The 25,316-nt window shown below is 40.1% G+C and overlaps 1 protein-coding gene across 5 annotated transcripts in view; it reads left to right on the top strand.

The window, feature by feature from the left end:
* The window catches only part of AGPAT4 (1-acylglycerol-3-phosphate O-acyltransferase 4), a 72,640-nt gene that overhangs the window by 34,717 nt on the left and 12,607 nt on the right, over window positions 1-25,316 (top strand). For 3 of the 5 annotated variants that reach the window (XM_015623091.2, XM_033512639.1, XM_033512638.1), the window contains 5 exons: window positions 4,022-4,191; window positions 12,205-12,366; window positions 14,458-14,611; window positions 20,746-20,848; window positions 22,180-22,255. In XM_015623091.2, coding sequence (XP_015478577.1) covers window positions 4,022-4,191; window positions 12,205-12,366; window positions 14,458-14,611; window positions 20,746-20,848; window positions 22,180-22,255 — 665 coding nt within the window. Of the gene's footprint in view, window positions 1-4,021; window positions 4,192-12,204; window positions 12,367-14,457; window positions 14,612-16,795; window positions 20,142-20,745; window positions 20,849-22,179; window positions 22,256-25,316 lie in introns of those variants that run through there. The other 2 variants (XM_033512640.1, XM_033512641.1) reach the window with 2 other exon arrangements.

Genomic DNA, 25,316 nt, shown 5'->3' with positions numbered 1-25,316 from the left:
AGGCATTGCTTAACTTTCCAGCTGCAGGGTTTTCTACCCCCAAGAACTAGTTTTTGTTGCCTCTCACAGGAAAGATACATATGTTTTTTTTATAATAGTAAGTTATTTTAATGTAGAAATATTCAGCTCTGAGCTCTAGTTTCATGTACCTAATCAATACAAGCAGAATTCCTGCCTTCAAGTTTTCATCACAGTTACTTGCAGCTCCTGCAGAGAAGACGAAAGTAGAGACCAGAAATAAATGCCCGGTCAGGTTAGATGGCAGAATGAAACACCAGAATAGCCTGTGTAACGAATACTTGGAAGTATTTTGGAAAACTCTTAGGCAGCTTTGCAGTTAATTCAGAGGTTTAACCCTGTGATGCACAGAGGGCTCTTAAGTAGCCTAGGGAAGATACAGACTTGCTTTCCTTGGTTACCTGTAGACTTCATTCTATGAAAAATGCTTAGGAAGTGCCCCTAATAGGTGTAGTGTGAAAATCTGGAAAGGTAGTAAGTTATTGCAAGTCATTCTTCCACAGACAGGCATAGACTCTAGACTATGCTACCTGTCTTTAGCCTTATTTTTGCATTTTTTAAAATGCTTTCCCCAGTGTTTTATGCAGTGCAGTCATTCATCATGCAGCCATTCACCCTGTCTGCTCTTTGGAATGATGGTCACAGCTTGCCCACTTGTCTTGCCTTTATTTGTATTAGAGAGTTTGCTGTGCTTTTACCATGTATTCCCATAAGAATTTTCTGAGTTCTTTTTCTTGGTGTTGCCTTGATACAGAGATTAAAGAAAATGAAGAGATTAAAAGAAATGAAGAATGTCATGGAGGGAAACAGCTCTGTAGCTCTTTAAATAAGGTTATGCACTTACTTGAGATTTTCAAATTATTGTACCTATTGAGTCAATACAGAATTATGTTTTTAATGGAATTTTAAAATAGGTAATTTATAGTTAATCCTGTAAGCAAATGTTTCCATAGTTTATCACATAATCACAAAAAGGATAGCACATTCAGGTGACAGCAGGTCATCTGGTCCTTATCAAGAATAGTTAGTTCAAGGAATTGCTAACACCTTCTACAGCAGAACAGTGTTAAGTGTTTTAATGATTCATTCTTGTAAAACTTTGATGTGGAAGTCTCAATAAACTCTGTGTGTTTCCCTTCTTCCCTTAAATGTTACTTTTCATATAATGACTTACAGTTCAGCTCTGCCTTGGAGATTTTTTTTCCTTGTTACTTGTTCTGGAAGTGCTGGCATTGAATCAGCTCAGATTTGTGCAGTGAAGGGTAAGGAAACTATATACTCTTGCAGGAGGTAGGGTTATTCTTTGAAGTAGGATGAGTGTGTTTTTTTTTTATTTCAGAAAGATAAAAGAGCTCAAAATTCCTAAGCACACAGGGTATCCGTATTAAGTATTTGAAGTCATGATTTCTCTCTGCCATCAGCTTCTTCTGAAGCTAGTTGTAATGCACTACAAGGACTCTGTCTTCAAAGCAGGGAGTGGAGATTTCAAGTTCCTATGGTTTTTCTCCTTCCTTTCCCTTAATTGTTTGACAGTGTAACTGGAGGAATTGCTTTGAGAGGTAGGAGCCCTCACAATGTGGTTGAATATGTATTCATCAGCTCAGTTGTGGTGTTGAAACTCCAAAACCTCATTAAAGGGGCAAAAGAATTTTTTTTTCCCTCCCACTATGCAGTTGATTTCTGCTTATACAGTATGACTGTGTACAAAGGAAGAAGCCTCCTCTGATCATCTCTGTACTGTGAGGGAGTGACAGAGGGAGGAGAGTGTGAACGGGTGACCTTGTGTGGCTGAGCCACCACAGCAGGTTGCTGGGTAATAAATTTCTGTGGAAGGTTGTGGAAGTAAGCTGGTGACACAATGCAAGAGTAGCACAAACTGACACTAGTTATCGTTGCTTGAGATCCACAAGGAGAAAGGAGGCTAGGAAGATGAGGAAAGGAAGAGTAGGGAAGATGAGGGAAAGAAACACGTTAAGAAATTAGAGGCTGGCAGATGGTATTTACTGTATTTAAATGCAGTGGTGTTCAGTGCCTGCTTTCTGTTCCTGCAGCAGCTGTTTGAGCACGTCAGTGACAAATGGCATGTGAGGTGAGGGATAGGGACCTATTTCTGCAGTATTTATTCAAACAAAAATCCTGCTTATGTGAAGCCTGAAAAATCAAAGCACATAAAGAAATATATCTGCCTGTGCTTTTTTTGAAATGTCTTTGAAATGGAATATATAAAACTGAAGAGCTCTACGCGTGTGGCACACCTGTATAGTGAGATTTGTGGTACGTTATTAGTTTTGTTCAAATTCGTTTTGTAAAAGACAAAATAAATAAAAAATCTGCACTTGAAGTGGGATGACTTTTACCTTTTCTCAGGTAAAGTTGGATCTTTTTGTCAAGAGAGCCTTATCATTGTTATCTTTGCCTTTTTGGGGTTTTTTTCCCAGGGAATAGATTTAATGGCAGTAGGTGTTAAAAAGAGGAAAAGTCATGTGGCAGTCATTTTTTCTCTTGGTTGGATTCCTAGTTAAGCAAAATATCTAATCCTGTCACTAATTTCCTTTCTATGATTCTGTTCTGGCCTAGAATATGACTGTGGATTCCACAAAAGTTTGCAAAGTGTGGGACAGATTTTTTTCCCCCAGCTGTTATTCAATTTTGCTCTGTTTTGGGGAGTGGAGGGCTTTTATTTCAAGTATAAATTTAATTGAAAGCTATGACCTTAGAAAGATATAACATTAAATGTGTTTCACAAGGCAGGGGAAGTCTTCAAGGTATTGCTTCTATATCTTTACAGCTACCTCACTGAGTTGTGAGCATTTTTTGTTTTCACTGAAAAATTAGTTTGCTGTCAGTGAAAACTGCCATTCCCTGGTTAGCATAATTAAGGTCTCCCTCCACATCTCAGGCTATTGTTTTGATGCATAATAGCATGCATTGAGTAATCATGTACTCCTGCTGCAGTAGTCATTCCCTGATTAGAAGTAAGCAGGTGGACTGACAAGTCAGTCATTTATCTGTATCATAAACATGCTTTTATCATATTAAGGTAATGTTACCTGAATAGAGATTGTCTATTAGCCTGCCTGTAGTGCTGTAAGATGGAATTCATTCATATCATTAATGCTGTTCTCCAGCATACAGCACACTGTCATCCAAGAGCTTCAGGCAGTTAATTTTACTTGTGATGACTGGAAATGTAGACCTGTTCCTGGCTGGTTTCTGTTTCCTGTCACTAGTTGTAGGGGGCCAAAAGGGAAAGGAATTCAAATGTGTTTTGAAGACTGGCCTGGTTTTGATCTTTCCTGAGGTGAATGAGCATTTTTGGTGCCTTCAGGCTTGTCTTAAGCCAGAAGAGCATCTTGGATGTCTCATCCTTCCAGCAAAGGCACTCATCACCAGGGAGATGTGTTTCACTTAACAAAGAATAACCTCTTGCATTAGACCTTTGCTTTGATTCACAACTTCCCTGACAGTTTTGAAAGGAAGCATATGTGTCCCTTAATTCCTTTTCAGTGTCGGACAGACAGCTTTCATTTAGTCCCGCAGTACCCCCAGCTCAAGACATGGGTTGCTTTAGGAGAGCCATTGCTTTTAGATTTTCTTTTTCCATCTCCATGGAGATAGACCTCTCCAAGCTTCTTGGCTTTACTGACTCACCTCAACTTCCTGTGCCCCAGACCAGAGCAATTTCATTTAATAAAGGTTTGATTCACAAGTCTTGTGGTCAGACTTAAAAGTTCCAAGCAAAGCAAATACAAAGCGTACAGTACTAGCCTAGGCTTGATAAAAGCAAATAGGAAATTGAAAGGAATTGATAGTCACTAGGATACTGCTGAGAAACCACCTTCCAGCTTGTAAAGGTAGCTGTGCTTTAAACAGCGCTCTCATGTGTTCATTACAGCACTTTCTTTGCCACATGCCACTGAGGTGACTGATGTTTTCAACGTTACTAATTGGTGGTTTTGCATTTACTGTGTACATTCACATTATTTCTTGTTCTTTGTTTCAGAGATGGTGATGCTGCTGGAATGGTGGTCAGGCACCGATTGCACCCTTTACACTGATCCAGAGAGTTACCACAAGTACGGGAAGGAGAATGCCATCGTAATCCTTAATCACAACTTTGAAATTGACTTTCTCTGTGGTTGGAACTTTTGTGAGAGATTTGGGGTCCTGGGGGTGAGTTACTTAGTATTTAAGATAAATCTCCTTGGATATGAAAAAAAAACCAAAATAAGTTAGTTGTGTTTCTGAATCAACAGATCCTTGCTCAAGTTTCACTCGGCTGCTGTCCAGAATTAGAGGTGAACCTAAAACAGTGCAGTGCAAGTATGTGGAGACAGGATGGCTCAGGAAACCACAGAAATTTTAAAAGCATTGCAGTTAAAGCTGATGAAGCAGATATTTTCTTAACCTGTGGAGATCATCACAGTTATTTCTCTCTGGGTGTTTACTAAGTAACTCTTGCAGTTTGTGCTGCATAAAGATGAGCTATCCTGTGATTCTTTCACAGTTAAATTACAGAATTTGTTTGCTTTTTACAGTGTAAGCTTACAAATCCACAGCTAGAGTTTGAATGATGTAGCCTGCCTCTCTCAGAATGAAAGAGCAGCCATCTTAAGTGACAGCAGTGACTAGATAAAAGCAGTAAGAGATGGGGAGGAATGAGTTATTCCTGGTTGGATACACTGCTACATTAAGCTAGGAGTTCATGTGCATTTGTTTTCAGGGTTGCATTTTTGTTTCCCCTGTCAGATCATGGGGATAATTCAAGCCACATCCTAAATCAGCCTGACTTCATTCTGTGGTGGTGAAGATATTCTCTGTTTATAAAGGATTTAGATAGGGGTTTCTCCCTCATAAGAAAGAAGACCAATGACTCATTTTGGCAGTGTTCTGCAGCATCCTTCTAGCTTTGATACTGGCCACTGTCAAAAGTCCTGACCTTGGATTGTGTAAACCTCTGATTTTTGTGGCCTTCCCTTTGGACAGCTTGTGCATTTTCTGGACGTTTAAGCACCACTCCTGTCACTTTCAAATTACAGTAATGGCAGTCTGTTTAACAAAGACATAAAAAAGGGCCTTAAAAGTGGAGGAAAGTGAACCTAAGCATTACAAGCTCTTTGTGTAACCAAAATGTCTGTTGGCTTCTGAATAGCAGTTCTGCCATATTGTCTGGGACTTTAGCACAGAGATGGAGGATGGCATGGAACAGTAGAGATGTAGGGAAATGTTCCTAGCAGGCAAATGTAAGTGCAAAAAACAGTGGTGCTGTAGTGCAGTCTAATTTTGTAAGCCAAATTGCCTCAGTTCTCTAAATAGAGCTGTGTTTTCGAGGGTCGGGTGCTTCAGAAAACACCAATGTAGAAAATGGAAGGATTGTTTCTATACTAAGTAATAGGGGCATACAAAGCCGAAAATACCTTGTTTTACATTGATGTGGTGTGGTTGGATGGAATCTCACTAGCTGCAATTTTTTTTTAACAGTTTTCCAAGCTAATAAGGACTTTGTTTTAGTTTTTTATGTTGTTACCTACACATAAGGAAACCACAGCAGAGAAACAACTATTGAAACTACTGTGCTGCACTAACTGAAAATATTTTTTCCTTTTTTTTGGCTGCTTGCATTTATTACTCAATTTGCATTTATGCAAATAATCCTAAGATTATTTTAGGAACTGATCTATGCTGGTTGTGGTTTTGCTTTTTTATTTTTTAACAACAAAACAAAAACAAATTAGCAAAAACCAACACAGAACTATTTCAGTCCTGAGTATTGTACTGTGGTTTTACTTCCCAGAAACTGTTCCCAGAAGAAATAGTTTCCACGTGCTCTTGTTTGCATAGATGTCTTTACTTAACAAAGCAGTGCATTTCCCTCTTGGGAATTGCCCAAGTTCTTCTTAGGCCATGTTAAAAAAAAAACCATAAAGAATGGAAAATGCCAAAGATTTGTGGTTTTCCTGATTAAATTGTCTGTATTGGTATACTGGTCCTTGTCTTGGCCCAGTGCAAGGGTAGATGATTGTGCAGTGATGAGGAGTGTAGGTTGGTTTGACTTGTGCTGCCTTACCTGAGCTTCCACTGTGCAAAGTTACAGGGCGTAGTGTGGCAGCACAGTTAAGAATGTAAGAACCATTAGGGCTTACATGTTTAGGAAAAGAGTTACAGGAAAAAGGCAAGTATACAGAGGGCTTTCTAAGGTATCGCAGCCTCCAGTGTTTTGTAGCTCTGGGACGTTGTGAGCCAATGGGTGTTTATATTTAATGATGTTTAATTGTTTACTCCATGAAGTTTCTGTGCAAACTTTGGGTATCAGCCAATACCTCACTCAGCTATCTCATGTCTGCTGCTGAAAAGGAAATCTTGCACATGCAGTCTCCTGTGTTTGTTATGATGCTTGTCTGCCCTGTTTGGTGATGTTTTAGATACTCTTTCTGTCTCTTTTCTGTCTTAACTAATCCAGTGAAGAAAGGAGAGATGACTGGGGTGGGGGAAGACGGAGAAGGTGAAGACAGCTTAGAGCCAAAGGAGTTGGAGCTCACTGTGCTTGTCTGCAGCAGGCAGAATGGCTTTGTTGTGACATCCAGCTGTGCCCTGCAGCTCTGGGAGACAACAGTAACACTCATAAGAGTGTCACAAGCATGTGTTCAAACTCTCCATATTTTGCAGCTTGAACATTTCGTTAATGAAGTACTTAAATGTTCTAATTTTTTTGCTTGGTTGTCATGGTTTAATCATCCAGGCAGCTAAACACCACACAGCCACTTGCTTACTCCCTGTGGGATGGGGGAGGGGGGAAAATTTGGGGTTGAGGTAGAGTTGAATAGGACAGAAAAGGAAGGGGGAAAAATAATGGTAATGATGATGGTGATAAAAGAATTAGAGTGTACAAAACAAATGATTCTCAATGGAGTTGTTCACCACAGTCCACTTCCTTAGCAGCAGTCCCCAGCCATCTTTCCCCCTAGTTTATATACTGAGCATAACATCAAATGGTATGGAATATCCCTTTGGCTAGTTTGAGTCAGCTGTCCTGCTGTGTCTCTTCCCAGCTCTTTGTGTCCACCAGTGTACTCGCTGGCAGGGTGGTGACAAGCCAGAGTCCTTGATGTAGTGTAAACACTGCTTAGCAACAACTAAAACATCCATGTGCTATCAACATTATTCTCATTGTAAATCCAAAACACAGCTACTGGGAACAAGATTAGCTCTATTCCAGTTGAAATCCAGACACTGTGTTTGTTTATTTGAAAACAATATTAAACATCCGTAAACCTGTCTTGCTCCTTTGGTTCCAAAAAAAAAAAAAAAAAAAAGTCTTTCCCTTTTGAAAATTGCTTTTCCTGGTCTTATTTGAGACATTCAGCCTGTGCATTGTCTGCTCCTCTCATCTCTCTTCTCCTGGACTGGCTTTCTCCTTATAAACAAATTGCCATAATCCCTACAGGTTTATAAAGCTCTATCAGCGTGGCTTTGATTTATCAGGGTGGTTTCGGGTTTGGGTTTTTTTTGCTTTTTTTGGGAGATGGAGTAGGAGCGGCATAGTCTCTTGCTGGTTTTTAGGTTTATAAACCTGAATGTTCTTCTAAGGACTCAGATCTCTCATGTGTATGGCATGAGGTTCGCTGCTTTCTGCTGTGTCCTTCCCTTTTCCTATCTGTGACATTCCAGTCCTAGGATTTACCTTATTAATTGGTACAGCCTAGCCACTGTGTCCCCATTCAAATGCATTAGTAGCCCTCAGTTTCCTTAAGGTTTCTAACCATCCTCTTGGAAAAAGGCCCACTGGACCAGAACTCAAAATCAGGACATGACAAGTTCTGAGCAGGAGCTGTTATTAAGGATTCTTACCAAAAGCACTTTATTATACTCCCTGCCTGGATTCACTGCTTTGTTTTTTGGTTTGACAAAGCAGCAATAAAATAGCTTTTTTATTAATTTTAACAACCATTTGTCTGAAATGAGGACATTGAGATTGGCAAAAATTGCCTGTGCTTTAAAGCTGTAGCTGCTGGTTTTAACCTTAACTACCTGTTCCATATGTCAGGAAACTTAATTTTATTTGAGAGTTGTTGATGTTGAAGCTTGCTGTTTGAAAAACTGAGTTTGGCATTAAATGTAGGTGTGAGAGATACTTTTTTATATTACTGTACGAGACTAATAGGTGTGTGGGCACAATAGGTTGTTTGTGCATTTTAATATATTAACTGATTTTAAAACTAAGTTTGAAGTGGTAAAGAGCCAAACTCAGGCTAAGGGTAAGTCTGTGTTACCGTTCCAACATGGAGGTGTTTTATTCAAAATGAAGCATGAGGAATTAGGAGAATAACTAAATTTCTGGAATGATGACTTTGAGGGACTAAAAAAACGTGCCTTGCCATCACGATGTCCCAGAGAGTATAATTTGAAGGAGTAATATATTTCAAAAGTAGAGCAGTCAGAGTCGTTGAAAGTATGTCAGTGCTGAAGGCAGCCTGAATAGCAAATAACTTATGAGGCAGATTGCTGTTGCAAATGGTTTGCACTACAGTGAAATTGTTTTAAAACTCGGGAACAAGTTTTGTTTGACACTTTCAGTTGAACGTTGATTTCATGCTTTTTGTTGTGTTCTTTCAACAAGAGGTGTTGATTAACTGAGGCTGAACATGCAGAATCAAGGTTTTCTTTCTTTTACAGCACAGTTGGGCAAATGCACTAAATCAACTTTAAGGTGATGTTGGTGCAGTCATTCATAAAAGGAAAATTTCATGGGTATGTCATTTGAACAAACTTGGCCAAAATAAATTAACCTGGATTAAAATGTTAGTATTGTAGATAAGTTGTCCCTGTCCAGCGGTAATTTAATTAAACATCTCTTGAAATTACACAGTTCTGAGCACTGAAAATGTTTGACTTCCTTCAAGAAGGCAGCTTACTTGGAATAAATCAGCACTTTTTAGTGATTATTTTTCTATCGAACAAGCTGAATGTGAAGGTTAGAAGTAACTGTCACATGTTTACCAAAGCACTTCAGTAAAGGAAACATTAGTGACTGAAGTTAACTAGAGTTGTGATTTTCCCTGCAAGGTATTTTCACAGGAGCTGTGCATGGGTAGATCACTGAAACACAACAGCTCTAATTATAGCTCTAGCTATTGTAAGAGGGATCACAGAACAGGCAGAGTTGGAAGGAACCCACAAGGATCATCAAGTCCAGCTCCTGGCCCTGGAGAGCACCATCCCCAGGTGTCACCCAGGTGCGCGAGAGTGTTGTCCAAATACTTGAACTCTATCAGGCTGGTGCTGTGACTCCCCAGGAGCCCTGGTGAGCCTGTTTCAGTGCCCAACCACCCTTTGGGGTGAAAAACTTTTTCCTAATATCCAACCTAAAGCTCCCCTGACACAACTTCAGGCCATTCCCTCAGGTCCTGTCCCTGGGCACCACAGAGAAGAGATCAGTGCCTGCCCCTCCTCTTCCCCTCACAAGGAAGCTGTAACAGTGAGATCTGTCCTCAGTCTCCTCCAGGCTGAACTGACCAAGTGACCTTGGCCATTCCTCCTCATACAGCTTCCCCTCAAGTCCCTTCATCATCCTCATGGCCCTCCTTTTGATACTCTCTAATAGTTTCATGTCTTACTTTGTGTCACCCAGAACTGTCCCCAGCACTGGAGCTGAGGCTGCCCCAGCTCAGAGCAGAGCAGGACAATCCCCTCCCTTGCCCAGCTGTCATGCTCTGCCTGATGCCCCCAGTGCAGGGTTTTCCCTCCTGGCTGCCAGGGCACTGCTGGCTCAGGTTCTGCTTGCCAGTGACCAGGACCCCCAGGTTCCTTCCTGCAGCTCTGCTCTCCAGCCTCTCATTGCATTCCCCAGTCTGTATGACAGCTTCTGAGGCGAGGCCTAATGTATTCCTCCCTCACAAGAACAGCCTTGCCAGTGTAATACACCGAGGAGTTTCCTTTCTCTAATTAGTTCTGTTGTTAGCCTTCCTTCTACTCCTAGAACAGATGGGTGCATAAAATAGTGTGAGGTGATTTTGTTTACTTTTATGTGCATCTCAGGAGTCGTACTCATGCGTGTCAAAAAGAGCATTTTTGAATTCTAAAAATGCATCGGCACAGTGAAAGAATAAGAACGTGTCCCAGGGAAGAGCTCAGACATCTGTTGTGCTTTCGTGGTTATACCTGTGCTACAGAACACCTCATCTCACAGTATCGTTTCTTGGTTTCACTGGGCCAAGTGCAACTTCTCTCCTGCTTCTTGTGCAACTCACGCTCTTCTTAAAATATGTAAAATATTAGAAAATAGGTATGGTGAAACAGTCATTTTAGCAAGCTTTTTGGACTATAATTTCTGCACTTTAAAGACTGCAGGAGGGCTATTATATTGTTTGTTCTGACACTCTGTTCTGAAGGCCTTGTGCACTCTATGCCAAGTACACTTAAATTAGTTTATGGTAGCTCTTACGACACTGAACACGTAGTGTAAATGAATTTTAAGAACACGTTGAGGTTTCTTCTCTTTTGCAGGGGAGGGAGGAGGGATGGTGGTGATAGGGCTGCTCTTGGCCTCGTTGTGCAGGAAAGTGGTAAATGGAGAGCCCGTTTCTTTGTGCCCAGTTTGGGGAGCTGGAAGAGGCTGGGCTCAGTGTTGCTGCTGTCATGTAATGGGGACTAATGCACAACATGGCTTGAAACTGAAATTACTGCAGCTGCTTCTCAGGGGAGCAGGGGGTTTGGAGGCCTGATCTGAGCCCTTCATTGAAATTATGAAATTTTCAAATGCTCAAGAGGGAGTACGATTATTGCAAAGCAGTAAATCATCTGATAGAGATGGTTCCTACGTTCTTAGACATGGAAGTCTCAGTCATCCTCTGTTCTGCTTCTGTGTAACAGTTGCTGGTGAAGCTGTGTGATGTGCATTTGCCTTCCAGTCTTATGAGCTTTTAGATAGCTTAATTATTTAAGGTATTCTCCTTCTCAGAGAAGGAGAGCAGATGAAAAAATGAGCTGAGATAAAGAATTAGGTCAAGTCTCTTCCTGTAGCAGCCAAATGAACAAAAGTGACTAAAAAAATAATAGTAAGTATTTTCTGTTGATGGTAGCTTCTCCCAGTAAGTAATTTCTAGTTAAATGACATGTCCTATAATCCATCTGCAGAGCTTTTTGATGGGCTAGCTTATAATAGCATAGTCAGAAACTGGACTGTAATTACTCCCATCTTTCTTCTAAGAAAATGTCACTGTTCTTTAGGAAATGCTGAAAGAACAATTTCTATATGAACCCAACACACATGTGCCATTTTATTGATTAATTAACCCAGTGAAATGTAAGACAGGTCACCAGGGTAGGCTGGCTTGGAAGACGGGAAAGGAGCACATGGAATCAGTTCTCCTGCCCTAGGGGATGTTAGTCTGAGATGATCACAGACTTAAATTCTGGAGTAGGATTAATTTACAGAACATGTTGAATTCTTGATAAATCACAGACTTCCTGTGGAGTGTCTGGACCAGTCACTTCAGTGTCTGTCACACCTGTGAGACAGGAAGAGTCCTTTTTTTTTTTTTTCCTACTCCAGAAGCATGCTTTGAAGAGAAATTTGCTATTCTAAATACTGCTGCCCTTCAGAAACAAAACTGAGCACAAATTAAATATTCTTATTGCTGCTATTGTTTCTAGTCTTTAATGTTTCTTCTATTGGTAAGCCAAGTGTGTATAGCATCAGTATGTTGTGCTGCAATGGCTCTGTGACTCTGCTTTTTTTTTTATGTCTCTCTTTGGTTTTTTTGGGTGTTTTTTTCCATGTTTAGATGCCCCAGCTTTGGGGAGAAGTATAGTTTCAAGGTATCTTAAAGGAACTTGAGCTGCCGCTGCCAGGATCTGATTTAATTTAGAATTTTGATTGATACGGCTCAGGTCATTTACATGGATTCCTCCATGTTTGAAAGAATTTTGGGTTTCAGTGTTTGGGTGGGATAGAGTAACACACACTCACATATATTTAATTCTGGAAGTCTTCTATGCAGATACCTGAGATTAGATTTGACGGTTCTGTCATGAGAGAAACTTATTTTATTTTGTTTTGCTTTTACTCTGGTGTTAAAACCAGGTCTGGTCAATATAAATCAATAGCAGTTTGTGTCTAGCTGTGCACCCACAGTGCACCCTTAAGTGGTGTAACTGTGTTTAACTTGCTTTGATTCTGTCTTGCAGAGTTCCAAAGTGCTTGCAAAGAAGGAGCTCTCCTACATGCCTATCATTGGCTGGATGTGGTATTTCCTAGAGATAGTCTTCTGCAAGCGCAAGTGGGAGGAAGATCGGAAAACAGTTGTACAGAAGTTGCTCAATCTCCGGGACTACCCTGAAAACTTTTGGGTGAGTGATGACTAACAAATGGAGTCTGAGGTGCTGTAGTGCTCAGCAGGAATGAGAGGCACAGGCAATATGTGATGCTAACCAAGTTGTTAGTGAGACTTTTGATTCAGTAGCTTCCTTGGGAGTATCAGGAGAATACTCTCAACTGAATTCTCTCTGGAGTTTCCCATGTACTGTGTTGTCTGTTTCCTTTCTGTAGTATGGAGCCCTGCAGATACTACTGCAAAAATACCTGCACTGTGACCCACTCAGTAAATTCTGTGGTTCTGTAATGACAGGCGCTGGATAGGGTAGATGCAGGAGTTCATGGCTATGTAAATGCATGTGACAATGTTGTATTGAAATGCATCAGCTTTATTTGTTACCTAAGCTCCCCTCTCACCTTAGATTGCAGAGTTCATACTAGTGTTTTCTTCTTCCCTGTGATTCTGCCATTCCTGTGTAGGTTTTTGGCCAGACATGGCCCAGTAGAAGTGGAAGCCACCTGGTCAGAGAAGTGGCCTGATGGAGCCATATTCAGTAACAAGAAGGTCTTACTTTTTGCATCACCATAAGTTTTTAGTATTCACCATGCCTGGCATTTCCTTATCTGAGAATGAAAAGCCTTTGAATTTTTTCTCTTCTCAGAAATCATAAAAATTGTAGTTCTTCTGAGCTAGGGATGACAAGAGTGCAATTCAGTTAAAGAAATGGAATCCTAAGCAGCATCCCCAGGGCCTCCAGAAGCTGTTGCTGTTTCCTTGTGAAGATGTATATGCTGTATTTCTCATGCTCTGAAACAAATTTATTTTTTTAATTGTCATTGATTTAAATCAGTTCTAAACAATCAAATCTCGGGGGCTTGGATGTTTAGATGACTTCCAGACAGGAAGTCTAGCAAAGTGGTGATTATGGGATTTTAGTTTAAGTTTCTCTCCAGAGATTTGCTCTGTGACTTCTGTACACATCGATAGCTCGACTGTAATCAATGAGCACAAGCCACCACCATCCTGCAGACACTCCTGTAGAGGGATTGCTAAAAAGGAGCTACACCTATATAAGGGAGATAATTGTTGATGTACACCTGAGATTACTGCAGTGTGGAGTTTCAATTTGCTTTTGTATGATGACATAATGTCAAAAGGCACAACAGTAGCACCTTGGAAGGTAGACAAGGCAAAGCATGCTAAGTAAACTAGAGAGATTTTCAAATCTGTGTCTCTATGTCTCATCAGTATGAATAACATGCTTGCAATACATGAGTAGAGCACTCTTGGATGAGATAGAACTAAGCTGGCTGTTTGGCTGGTTTCTTCAATATCTCTGTCTCTTTTGGCTACATTTTTGCTGTGGGTTCTGTGGGTTATTTGGGTGTGATTTGACAGTGCTCTCTGATGTGTTAGTTCACATTCATGCTTGGCAGAAAGCAGATGAGCAACTGGTATATCTCCTAAGATCTGTGCTCTCACCTGCCTGCCAGTGGCAAGATTGTAATTATTCATGTCTGAGCACTTGCACTGTATAAGTTCATAAGAGATTTTCAGTTGTCCTGTGTGTGCTGCCTTAAATCTGTTATCAGCTGTCTCATTGGCATCAAAGTTACTGTCTGAAGTTGTCCGTGGACTTCGAGTGCCATAGGGAAAACAACCAGGTGGAGGGAGGGCACTGAAGCATTTCCTAGAAATATGTTTTGTTTAAAACTTTGCAAGTTTTAGATGCCATGATATTTGAACACTTCACCATCGGAGAGAAATTTGCAACAGGAGTATGTTTTGAGTGTTTTCTAACAGCTCATTAGAGATGGAGTGACTCAGAGAAACCAAGTCATTCTGATGGCTTGATAGCAGAGCAGATGTTAAAGCCTAAAGGCTGAAGGTTAAAATGGCAAGTTGGATGAGAGTTTGGATTTGGGGTTTTGAGGTCTTTTGTTTTTTTTCTGGCTGGTTGGGACTTTCTACCTCAGCCAAATAAATTACCTAAATGTATCTGTGGCTACACCTGTCCCTGCTAGCAGTGTTAATTTGGATTGTGCTGGTGGGAATTAGAGAGACCTCTGCTCTGTCAGCAGAAGACCTAAACTTCTGTCTAACTGTAGTTCTGTCTTGGTTTTAGTTCCTGATTCATTGTGAGGGCACAAGGTTCACAGAACAGAAGCACCAGATCAGCATGCAGGTCGCTGAAGCCAAGGGTCTGCCCAAGCTCAAGTACCACCTCCTGCCACGAACAAAAGGATTTGCTGTCACCGTGCAGTGTTTGAGAAATGTAGGTAAGGAAAGTCACAGGGGACAATGCTAAGTGGTTATTTCCTCTAACTGCTGACAGATTGCCATGCTTTTCTTTTCCCTGTAGCATGTGTCCTAGCAGAAAAATCCTGGGATGCTTTCAGACCATTTTTTCACTAGCCTGTGGTTTTATTAACAAAGTCTTGAATCAGTCGGTGGGGTTGGTTTTGGTTGGGTTTTTTTTGTTTGGTTTTTTTGCAGGGGGCGTTGTTTTGGTTTTTTGGGTTTTAATTTATTATTGCTATGTTTTGTTAACTGTAACTCAGTGTTGGGGAATCTCAGTTGCTTATTTCATACCAATTGGTACACATTTTGTCGCGTATTTTGTACCTATTACCAAAGGATAGTATTTCTTAGTTATTTGCTAAGCAATTCTATTCTAAATGAAGTAAATGCATCCGTAGAGAGTCTGAGGCAGCGTGTCTTAAAATAATTTCTTGTGGTAAATGACTACCTCAAATAATGCAATTTTTAAATAAAAAAAATTCTACTTTAAATTTCTGTATAGATTTGCTCTTAAGAGTTTCTTAATGGAGCTGAGAAGGGGGAGTAGACCTTGACTGATGATACATGTAGGTGAAATTATAAACAGTTTCTACATTACAGAACATGAGTAAGTTTTTCTTCGTTAATATTGTTTTGAGTTCCCCATTTATTTCTGCTTACTTGCACTTGCCAACTTTAAAGTGACATTAGTAAGAATATTGCACATGTTGCCTTTGAGGTGGTAGTCTTTGACTAATACTATATCAAATTCTTTGACTAATGTTATCTGAGTCTTCTCCTGTGTACTTCATGGGCAAAGGAAAGACCGTGCTAAGTAGCTGTAGTGTTACAGGGTCTTTGGGGTTTGTGTGTTAGATGGCTGATGTGTAAGAAAGAAAAAAGTGGTTTCTGGTTTAGAAGAAAATGTTCCCAGCTTGGCTGAAGTCTATGTCAAAACTTCTCTAGTCTTTGAAGACGTGTTTTCATGTGGCAGATCTGGGATAGCCGCTGTAAGAAAAGCATCCCATCTCCCAAGAGATAGCTGGCTTGCTATCTCTTGTATTTCTGCTAAATATCCTCTGGCAAACCAAGTAGATCATACCACTGTTGTAGCTTCCCAGGCACCCACAATTTTCCACCCCCAAGATGGATAGCATAGCTTGGATCTTTTCTGATCCATGAAGAAGAGGTTAGTGTGAAGCATCCAGCAGCCCCCTTAAGAGCACAGTTTAGCCTTGCCTTTTGAATAAGGGTGACTGTTCTGCTGAGGACAGGGGGTAGTAGCACAGAATGGGTAAGTCAAAACTCTGTGGTCTCTAATGCCCTGAGCTGGGAATCAGGAACAGGTTATTTTGGTGGTGATTTTTGTTCTTTTCACTGGTCTGTGTAATGCAGGCAGAGTACAGCGTGCTTGTGGACAAGTAGCTGATTCGTGGGAAAACATTCCAAAAGGAAACAATTTTAGGAAACACAAGTGATATTTATAAAGTTTTGGACCTTCATGCAACACACTACTGTAACACTAGTACCCTAAGTATTCGAAACACCTTCAGAAAAAGAAAACTGAGGTTGCTAGATTATTATTTATTTAGGGGAGTAAATGTCACTGCCTCAGTCCAGATGCTGTAACTTCTCTAGATCGAACAGTGTAAGGCCAGTAAGAAGGCAGCATTTCTCTGTGAGGGTTCAAGGAGAAGCAGATTCATAACTTCTCATATACAGTTTCAGAAAAAACTGTTGAGCTTAAAAATTCAACCAAAAAACCTCTGGGAGTTTGATGACCCCAGATTGGTGATGCAGTTTCTTCTAGGTTTGTTGCTTTATTTGCCTTGTTACTTCTTGCAGTGAGGGGGAGAGAGAAGAGTTACTGCCTGGGTTCCTGTATGTTTCTCTCCTATAGAGACAAGGGGTTCATGTGAAGAGCATCTGAGAACAATGTCTTATTTTTTAGAACTCCTTGTAACATTATTATGTGCAGATAATAAGTCCGTGCGTGTTTTTTGACTAGAGAATGTGACAGCAGTCTCTTTGCACAGTCCATGATCTGGAATTGTAAGTTCTAGAGGTCTAGAAATTAGGTCATATCCCTGTGCATCTCTAAAAGTGAGAGGCTGGTGCTGAGCTGCCTGAGCCCATTCTGGGCTCTGCCATTTAGGCTAATGCACCTTCTGTTCTCCCACAAGGATGGTGGACTTGGCTGGAGTACCTTGCTAAGGGATGGAGCTGCAGCACAACAGAGCAGTGGAGCCAAGTCACAGGTTTGGGACCAGCTGGGTGTGAGAGAGCTCCTGTCCCATTTTCTTTCCTCCTTTTTGACAAGGGTGCAATTGAGCTTGTCACAGGCTGTAGTACTATAGGATGAGTAGATGCTGTTTTCTCTGGCTGTAGATGTAATTCACCCAAGGCAGCAGAGATTACCTCTTAAAAAGTTTGTATCAAGTCTTAATGCTACCTGCTGTAGTCACTCTGGAAGGAGTTCTGAAGTAGTTCTGAACAAATCTGTACAAACAGATTTATATTTTCATTTGCTTCCATACCAGTGATGCCATATCTGTCAGCATAAGCAGATGTATTTGGATAAAAATACCTGTCACACAAAACAAGAGGTAAAGAACCTTCCCTCTTAACTAATTTATTTCATAAGTGATAGTGGAATTGTTTTTTCCTCCAAAACTTGCTTTCAGAAGCTCAGATCCTCGTATATCATTTGATTCTTAAAGAAAGAAAGCTTTTAATATTTTCTGTACTTGTTCTGATATTTTCATTGGTGACCATTCCTCCCAGTATGGTTTTACAGATGCAGTCCCCAGGAACTTAATTTCTAGAAGCTGTTCACTTTCTTAATAAGTTGCTGTTTGCTACCTGTACTGTTCATGGAAGCAAATAAAAATACAAATCTGTTTCTAAAACATTCATCCATTACTTACAGTAAAAGTAGATGTCTCTAATACTTCAAAAGATATATTTAACTGTTACTGTCTGGCTGTATATAAGGCAGTTCCTTTCAGCTGCTTTTGTTTAGTTAAGACTTGTACTTAAAAATGTACTTCACGATGGATTGCAGATAAGCCCAGGTTTTGTTGTGTACCTTTTCCTCCAGTTGTGCATGCTGGGAACTGCTGTCCTAGAGCATGAGAATAAATTCCAGGGTGATATTCTCATGTTGCAGTGCCTTTTTTTTTCCCTTGAGTTGTATGTTAGTCCTGTATATTTTTTTTTTTCAAGTGGGTTTCTATTCATCATCCAGAGCAAGTAACCAAGTTTGAGAGGATGAGTGGTTTTTGTTCAAGCTGACCCCATTAATGAAATGTTAAATCAAAGGATTGTGTCAAGATGGTGTCACATCAGCAGTACAGAGAATGTCACTGTACCTTTCCTTTTCCAGTCTTCAGATCGTTTTCTGCTAGTATTAAGATGCATGTAGCCATGCCTGTAGTTTGATTTGTCAGTGAATCATCCTGGCATAATCCACCATGGCCACAAAATAATGCGTGAAATTCAAGAGGACAGTCAAAGCAAGAAAAATCCTCTCTAGATATGTAATCCGAAGATTTTTTTAGGTTGAAGTTAAGAAATTAAATCTTAAATTCTTAAGGTCTTAGCTCTCTGTCAGAAAGCTGTAGAGGGAACCAAAAGTTAATGATATGAAAAAAAGCTGGGCAGAGATTAGAAAACAAACAAAAAAAACCCTAATCAGTTTTTGACAGAAAGTAAAGGCTTTCAAATATTTGTGTTTGGATTTTAATGAAAAAGAGATATTACTCCTTTGAAAAAATATTTCACCATTGAAGCAAAACTTCTTAAATGCTGCTCATATTAGTTTGAGAGTGAGACAGTTGAAATATTTTAAAGATACTATGGAGGGTTTTTTTTTACTTGTTTTAGAATGTGAATTATCTGGTCTCTTCAGCTTTTGGATGAGAAAGTCATGAGATGTCCAATTCTAATTTTGAAATTACAAAATCCGTGTTTAATGATGACCAGTTCCAGTGTGTCACACAGCATGCTAGTGCTGCTTTGACTGTGGGTGCTCTCTAGCAAATTTTAATTTCATGAAGCCTTTTTCTTGGACACTTTCATTGTTATTCTTTTCCTGCACTCTCAGAATGAGAAAGCTAAAATCTTTAGTTATCTTCAGTTATATCTGGATAACAGAGGTCTGTTTACTTCTGCACATTGCTATCATTGTCTTGAGTTTGGCACTGCTTTGCACCAAAAGATTTCAGTGTGTTGTTAACAGTTACTAGTCTGAAGATTAAACTACAGAGCAGTTGGAAACTGGAGCAGCACTTTTTTTCCCCCTTGGAGAAAAGGAAAACTGTGTAAGACTGTCAGCACCTAAAGATATTCTTGTCCATCTCCACAGAAGTTTTATTCAGAGCAGAACTATCTTCCAATATGTCTCGATGAAAACCCAGTTCATATAAAAACTCAAATGTAGATGCCTTGTAAGAGATGGAAGAAAAAGTGTTGTGTGTATCATACTTTGCTTTATTGCATCCCTATTGTTGTTAGAATAATCTCATGCTATTAAGGAATAAACTAAGAAGCTTACACTGTGTAAACCAAACTGAGCTCTTGTTTTCCTTCAATTACACTGGATTACTAAATTAGAGTAGATTAGTAAAATCCTTCTACACTAAGAAGCTTAAAAATGGAGGCAGATAATTTATTTTAAAAAAAAAGTAATTTCATACTTGTACAGGCAGAGCAGTGTGCATGAAGTAGATTTTGGCTTGTTTTGAGTTTGGGCAAAGAACCCTACTGTAATAGGAGAAGAATGGAGTTGTAGTGAGGGACAGAGTCCTTTTGCAATGACAGAGGTTTGGCCTTTGTTTTCAGGATTTCCTTTCAGCACTGAAGCCAGGCTGTTCTTTCTCCACTATGAATTCAGTTTTGCAGTAACAAATGATGTGGTGAGTTTCTGGGAGCTGAATGCTGAGACCAAACCATATTTATCTCTCATAGCTAGAGAGGTTTCAAAACCAAGAGCAAATCTCTCCCGTGTAATAAAAGTCTTAGGTGGGTCGAGAGGTCTCACAATTAAGGTTCACATGTATTTTTATTAATTATTGCAAAACTCTAGAGCAGAAAGCCTAAAATGAAACAGGCTATGCATGAAAATGCTTCTTAGTCACTTTTGTGACAAAAATAGGAAAGTTTTTTGGCTGCAAAGTTTTAAGGGCTGTCATTCCCCTGAAGAGTTCATACCATGATGCACGACTGATTTCAGTGTCAGGAAAATGAATTGTTCTCTGGTAATTTGTGACATCAGGAAAATAGTGTATCTAAGGATGTGTTCAAATAAACTTTTTTGCAACACTTAATGTGGTTCTAAACAGTGAATGTTTTTTCTGTAGCAACTGCTTGTTACTGCTGTTTCAGTTTATCTGCCATCAGCCTTTGCAAATGTTTTTTCTGTTCCAGCTCAGTCCTGAGCTGCACAGTTTTCTCAGTGCTGGAAGTTTGGCTGCAGTTTTGTTCAGCAGAACTTTTGTGTTCTATTCCTCACATCTGCATGTCTTCATAGCAGCAGCCAGCTCACACAAGATGTGGTGTGTCATTCTCTCTCTGCCTTTGCCCTAGAGGACGTGCCAGAGTTACCAAACAATGGACATGAACCAAGGGCTGCTTTGGACCCCAGCCATTTATGGCTGCATTAAGCCCTCCTGCTGCAAGAGGTCTCTGTCACACACACACTTCACCTATTCTTAGTCAAACAGTTTATGTTGTTCATTGTTTATAAAATGTGTATCTGCCTGGTTGTTTCCTTAGGTTTAGGGGGGTAGTTGTTGATTCACAGTGAACTGAAAAAGGTAACAGTTCTGCAACCATTTGAGTCCTAGGTGAATTCTGTCAGAAGCTGTAACTGTGTTCCCTCATTCTGCGCCTGATGAGGAAGGAGGCAAGGGTGGACGGAGAGCAAATCTTTCCATTCTTCTGGTGCAGTTCCTGAAAGAGTCCCTGGTTATTTGGCTTCTGAAAACCTGCATGTTGAATATTCCATTGTCATTTTTACCTTGGTGACAGCTCAAATTGTGGTGCTGTTGCTGATGATTTACTTAAATATTCTCCTTGTCTTATTTCCACTGTTTTACTACAGTAAATATATGACCTGTTTTTCTTCTTGTAGTTTCTGCAGTCTATGATTCTACCCTTAATTTTAGAAATAATGAAAATCCAACATTGCTGGGAGTTCTAAATGGAAAGAAATATCACGCAGATTTATACGTAAGGCAAGTAATCCATATTTTAATTTTCCTTTTTAGCAAGAGCGTGTACTTGAAATCACACCTGGTCAAATAAGGGAATGTTTTCAAGGGGGTAATGGAAGGCAGATCTCTACCAACCTTTGTTCACAGAACTTCAGATAAAAATTTGTGTGACTTGGGAAGTGTTTCTGGTAAAGCTCTGTGATTATAAATATGTGAGGAGCCCATAAATGTCTACAGAACTTTTTGTTGGTTATTTTTTTATTTGTGTGTCTGTCATCTCAGCAGCACTGGGGCCTCTTTTCATTCATTCAACCAGAGTACCAAACAAAAATCTAAGTGTTCAGGTGGAGTTGCTTTAAACCTGTCTCTGACACAGGAGTTCCAGAGATAGTTCCAGTTCCTCTGTTGGAAGTCAGACTCAGGACTTCCCCACCTGGTGGTATCATTGTTGATGTATTTGACAGCTGCACCCTCCCTACCAAGAAAGGGTTGTTTAATGAAAAAAATACTACCTGGATTCCTTTCCATTAAGGTCTCTATGAATTGCAAACACCCTAATGGCTTCCCATGATCTTAATGGGAAAGAGCCAATTCCCAGGTGAGGTTCTACCAGCAGCTCCTGTGCTAAGGCACTCAGGGCATGTGATGATTTAGAGTTGAAGCATAGGAGTCTAGAATTGATGCTGTAAGTGAGCAGGAGTTCATCATAACCCCTCAAGAGCTGTTGTGGACCAGTGAGCTGGTCCAATTGCTTTATCCTAGATAGCAACATGAAGTGGAATAGGGTGGCCTTTTCTTTCTATTTCTCCTTTTCTGCCTGTTTGAAGAAGTTTTTTTTCAGAACTGTTTTTATCCAGGGGTAAAAAGAAAGTTTCTCTTGATTCCTCTTCCCACGTGGTAGCTCAGCCTGGTGTCCTGTGTTTGGTGTACGTGGCCTGGCTGGATGGCATTCACAGAGCCCTGCCTGTGGATGTCAGTTCCAGCAGAGCAGAGGCATTCCTCTTGCTGGGTCTCCCTTTGCACCATTCCAGCCTCCTGCAAGTCAGTCTGGCATAGCATGGGAATTGCTTTTCACAGCTCAGGGTAGCTGCTTGCCCATACTAAAACGCTGTTACAGGCAGGGTAAACCTCATGACTAAATTTGTTTTGGCGATTAGTTGGGGAGTATCACAGATTTCTTAAAAATCTCCTCTGTATTTGCTTGCTGAAGTGCTATAGGTGTTGCACAAGTTAAATAAAGATGAAAAATGTAGTGAGTCTTCTGTCAGACAATCTGTCTGTATAATGCAACTGCTGTTCATGAAAGTCAAAGTATTCAATATTCTTCAATTTCTCTTTTTTACCATTGGCAGGCGGATTCCACTAGAGGATATCCCAGAAGATGAGCAGGAATGTTCTACCTGGCTCCACAAACTATATCAAGAAAAGGTTGGTTTTTTTTGTCAAGACAGCACTTGTGAGCCACTAGTGCTCAATCATTTCTAGTGCTAGTAGACCTTTACAGTGTGCATGTGTAGTGCCTAGTTTGGAGGCTTGGGGTGAGTTGGTTTGTTTGGTTTTCAGGGTAAGTGCTGTGTTTCTCTATATACAAACTGATCTTGTGGTGCCAGTCATGATTGCTTTAATTTTCTACATAGAGCAACAGGAAGAAAGCTTAAGCAAGCCTTTCTAGAGCAGTTTTAAGCCTCTTCTTTAGAAAGTTGCATAAAGATACAAAAATCAAAATTGCCTTACTGCCTTCTGATTGGTAGAAAGACCCCCTTCCCCTGGAAGACACCTTCTAAATAAAGGAGTAAATTTGTGGGCTAAATAAGATCTTTTCTTTAGTGTATTAGAATTTTTGTCCCTTGTTTTACCCTGCCTTTTTTACCAAGGCAGACATCCAGCATTAGAAGGACTGGCTGATAAATTGTTTTCACACTGTGGGTATAGATGGCATGCATTTAAGATTCCTAATTTCATAGGATGGGGAGAGAATAATAATGATTGTGTTTGTAGATGCCCAGTTTTTTCTTTGCAAATGCTTTCATATGAATCCTTCAAGTCTTACAGAGTCTGTTTCTTCTGGGCTGTTTTTATGAATATTGGAGATAGTTGTTGGGGGATGTGCTATTTGAATGCACACAGCACTCCCAACTCAGTTAGTGGGAGTCACAGGTATGCACAGCATGAGGGCTTGGCAGCTCACTTTGCTTCAATACCTTGATCAATTATGTATGCACACTGGAAGGCAACAGTGCTTGGGATTTAGAAATGATAGAATATAGCTATGCTCTTGATTTCCTCTCACTGGGACAGCAAAATTCTGCTGTGCCATTTGTCATGCTCTTCTCAGGACACCACATTAGCATTTCTGTATCAACAGTACCCTGGCTGTTCTCAGTTTCAAACCATGGCTCTTTCTGGTGTAATTCATAGCTCCTCTAAGCAGCTTGCTTACAGGAATGTGGAAAGTAAATGTGTCTTGAGACCTCACTTGTAAGTCTACTGCCTTGGCCTCTGATCCCCCTTCTCATAGTTTGTGCCCCTAACACCCCCCCAGCACCTTTGCAGAACATCAGGGTGTTACCACGGGCCCATGTACATGCAAATGGTCCTTTGTTCAACATTGCAGAAGTCCACTTTCTGCTACTATGATGTTGTAGCCCTGCTTCATGTCCCTGAGAACTGTTCAGATGTTTGCAAGACAGGAACGTAAGTGTGAATGTGGTGATAGTTTTATTGAACCCTTTATTACATAGTTACAGTAATTCACTCCAAGATTTTTCTGCTGTTCCCTCTTTGGCAAACACTCAGTTGCTTCTAGTGCAAACAGAGTGTACATCTATCCTTCATAATATTATATTGTACAATATATCATAGTATTCTTCATATCTGTTCCTCATGACAAACTCCTCGTGACAAACAGCAAACTTCATTTGATTTGCTGGTTGGTTAAGTCTCCAGTCTCCTATTTAAGTGTAGGAGTGAGGTTTTGCATCTGGGAGTGAAGTATGGTGTGTTCAGTTTTCCATTCCACTGAAACCTTTTTTGGTTATGTGAATGGTTTTGATTGACTAAGGCTGGGGGGGGGGTTGGTTGTTTGTGTTTTGGTTTGGGATTTTTGGTGATGATTTTAGTTTTTCTCTGAAGGCAGCATGTTTCTCTTTCTCCATCTGTTTTACTTTAGTGAAACTTATTTCATTGCAGTCATTCCTGGTTTACTGAAGCCCATGTCTTTGTAAAATCAGCCTGGCAGAATATAGAGCAGGGACAACTTCCAGAGTTCTGAGATGATGAAAGCTCACCTGCAGGGTAAAAATAGAATTTTATTTCAACTTTCTGCCCTGCATCTTAAAAAGATAATAGGCTCTGAGGTCAGATTACAAACATCAGTGCTGCCCAGATGCTGTTTCCAAAAATTCTGTTTCAGATCATCTTCAGAGTCAGAAAATATTTATGATATAATGTAAAAAATTTTTATTCAAAGGGCAGTAACTCATTACAAGATACACACTCATCCCTGCTTTCTCTGTTTTGGTTGCAGCACTTCACTTGTTGTTTCAAAGACAAAATGTGCACGCTGCTGGAAAGCAGAGACCCTTTTTTAACACACATTATGGTTCCCTGTGCTCTTGCTTATTCTCAATAAGTTTAATAATTTTTCAGTAGTTTCTCAAGACTCACAGTGTGCTGAATTATGCTGTAGTAGCATGATTTAGTGGCTGGAGAGTGCCACAGGTGCTGAGGTCAAGGCCTGTGCACACAAGATGATCAGGATTGCAGAGCTGTTGGAATGAGTAATGAAATCAGCTGTTACTGGGCTTAGAGGGACATGATTTATTTTATTATTATTTTTTATTTATTTTCCTATATTGACATTAGTAAAGGGGTGAGGGTCTTTGAGAAAAGTTCATTCCATTGCTTTTTACCTCCTTTTCTGATCTCACCTACATGTACCTCAATCTGAGATACTTCTCTCTGGGAGCCTGTCGTGTTTATGTTCTTGCTACTTATCACTTCATTTTTTGGCTTGGTCACTGCTACAAAGGCAGTTGCAGAGTCCTGCCAGATAAACAGCAGCATTGTGCTGCTGCTCTAAAACAAACACTGTTCTCCTTCCTTTTCCAGGCTTACAGTAAGTACCACGTCCACATGCTTCTTCTTCACCAGGGGTAGATTTTGTCCCTCCATATATGGCCAGCACTGTATCAGTTAGTTCCAAATTATGACAGAAGTTCAATTTGGGCTGCACATTGCCTTTTCTTTTTATTTATTTTATTTTTTTTTTAACTGCCATTGCTAGAAAGGCTCCCTTTGACTTCAGCAAGGACTAGGTTGAGGATCTTTTTGCCAGGTCTGAAGAGGTAATATGTAGTAGTCATAATTCTGCTAGTCCTTGCATGTTTGTTTTCTTTTTTTACCTCCTTATAGCCTCAGTGCCTGAAGTAGAAGTTCTGCTTGGAAATCTTAATTTCCATTAGAAAGAGAGCAAGCTTCTAATTCTACT

This window comes from Parus major, chromosome 3 (genome assembly GCF_001522545.3).
Source record: "Parus major isolate Abel chromosome 3, Parus_major1.1, whole genome shotgun sequence".
Lineage (NCBI taxonomy): Eukaryota > Metazoa > Chordata > Aves > Passeriformes > Paridae > Parus > Parus major.
Note: the sequence above shows the minus strand (reverse complement) of the source record. Positions and strands in the feature narration are given on the sequence as shown.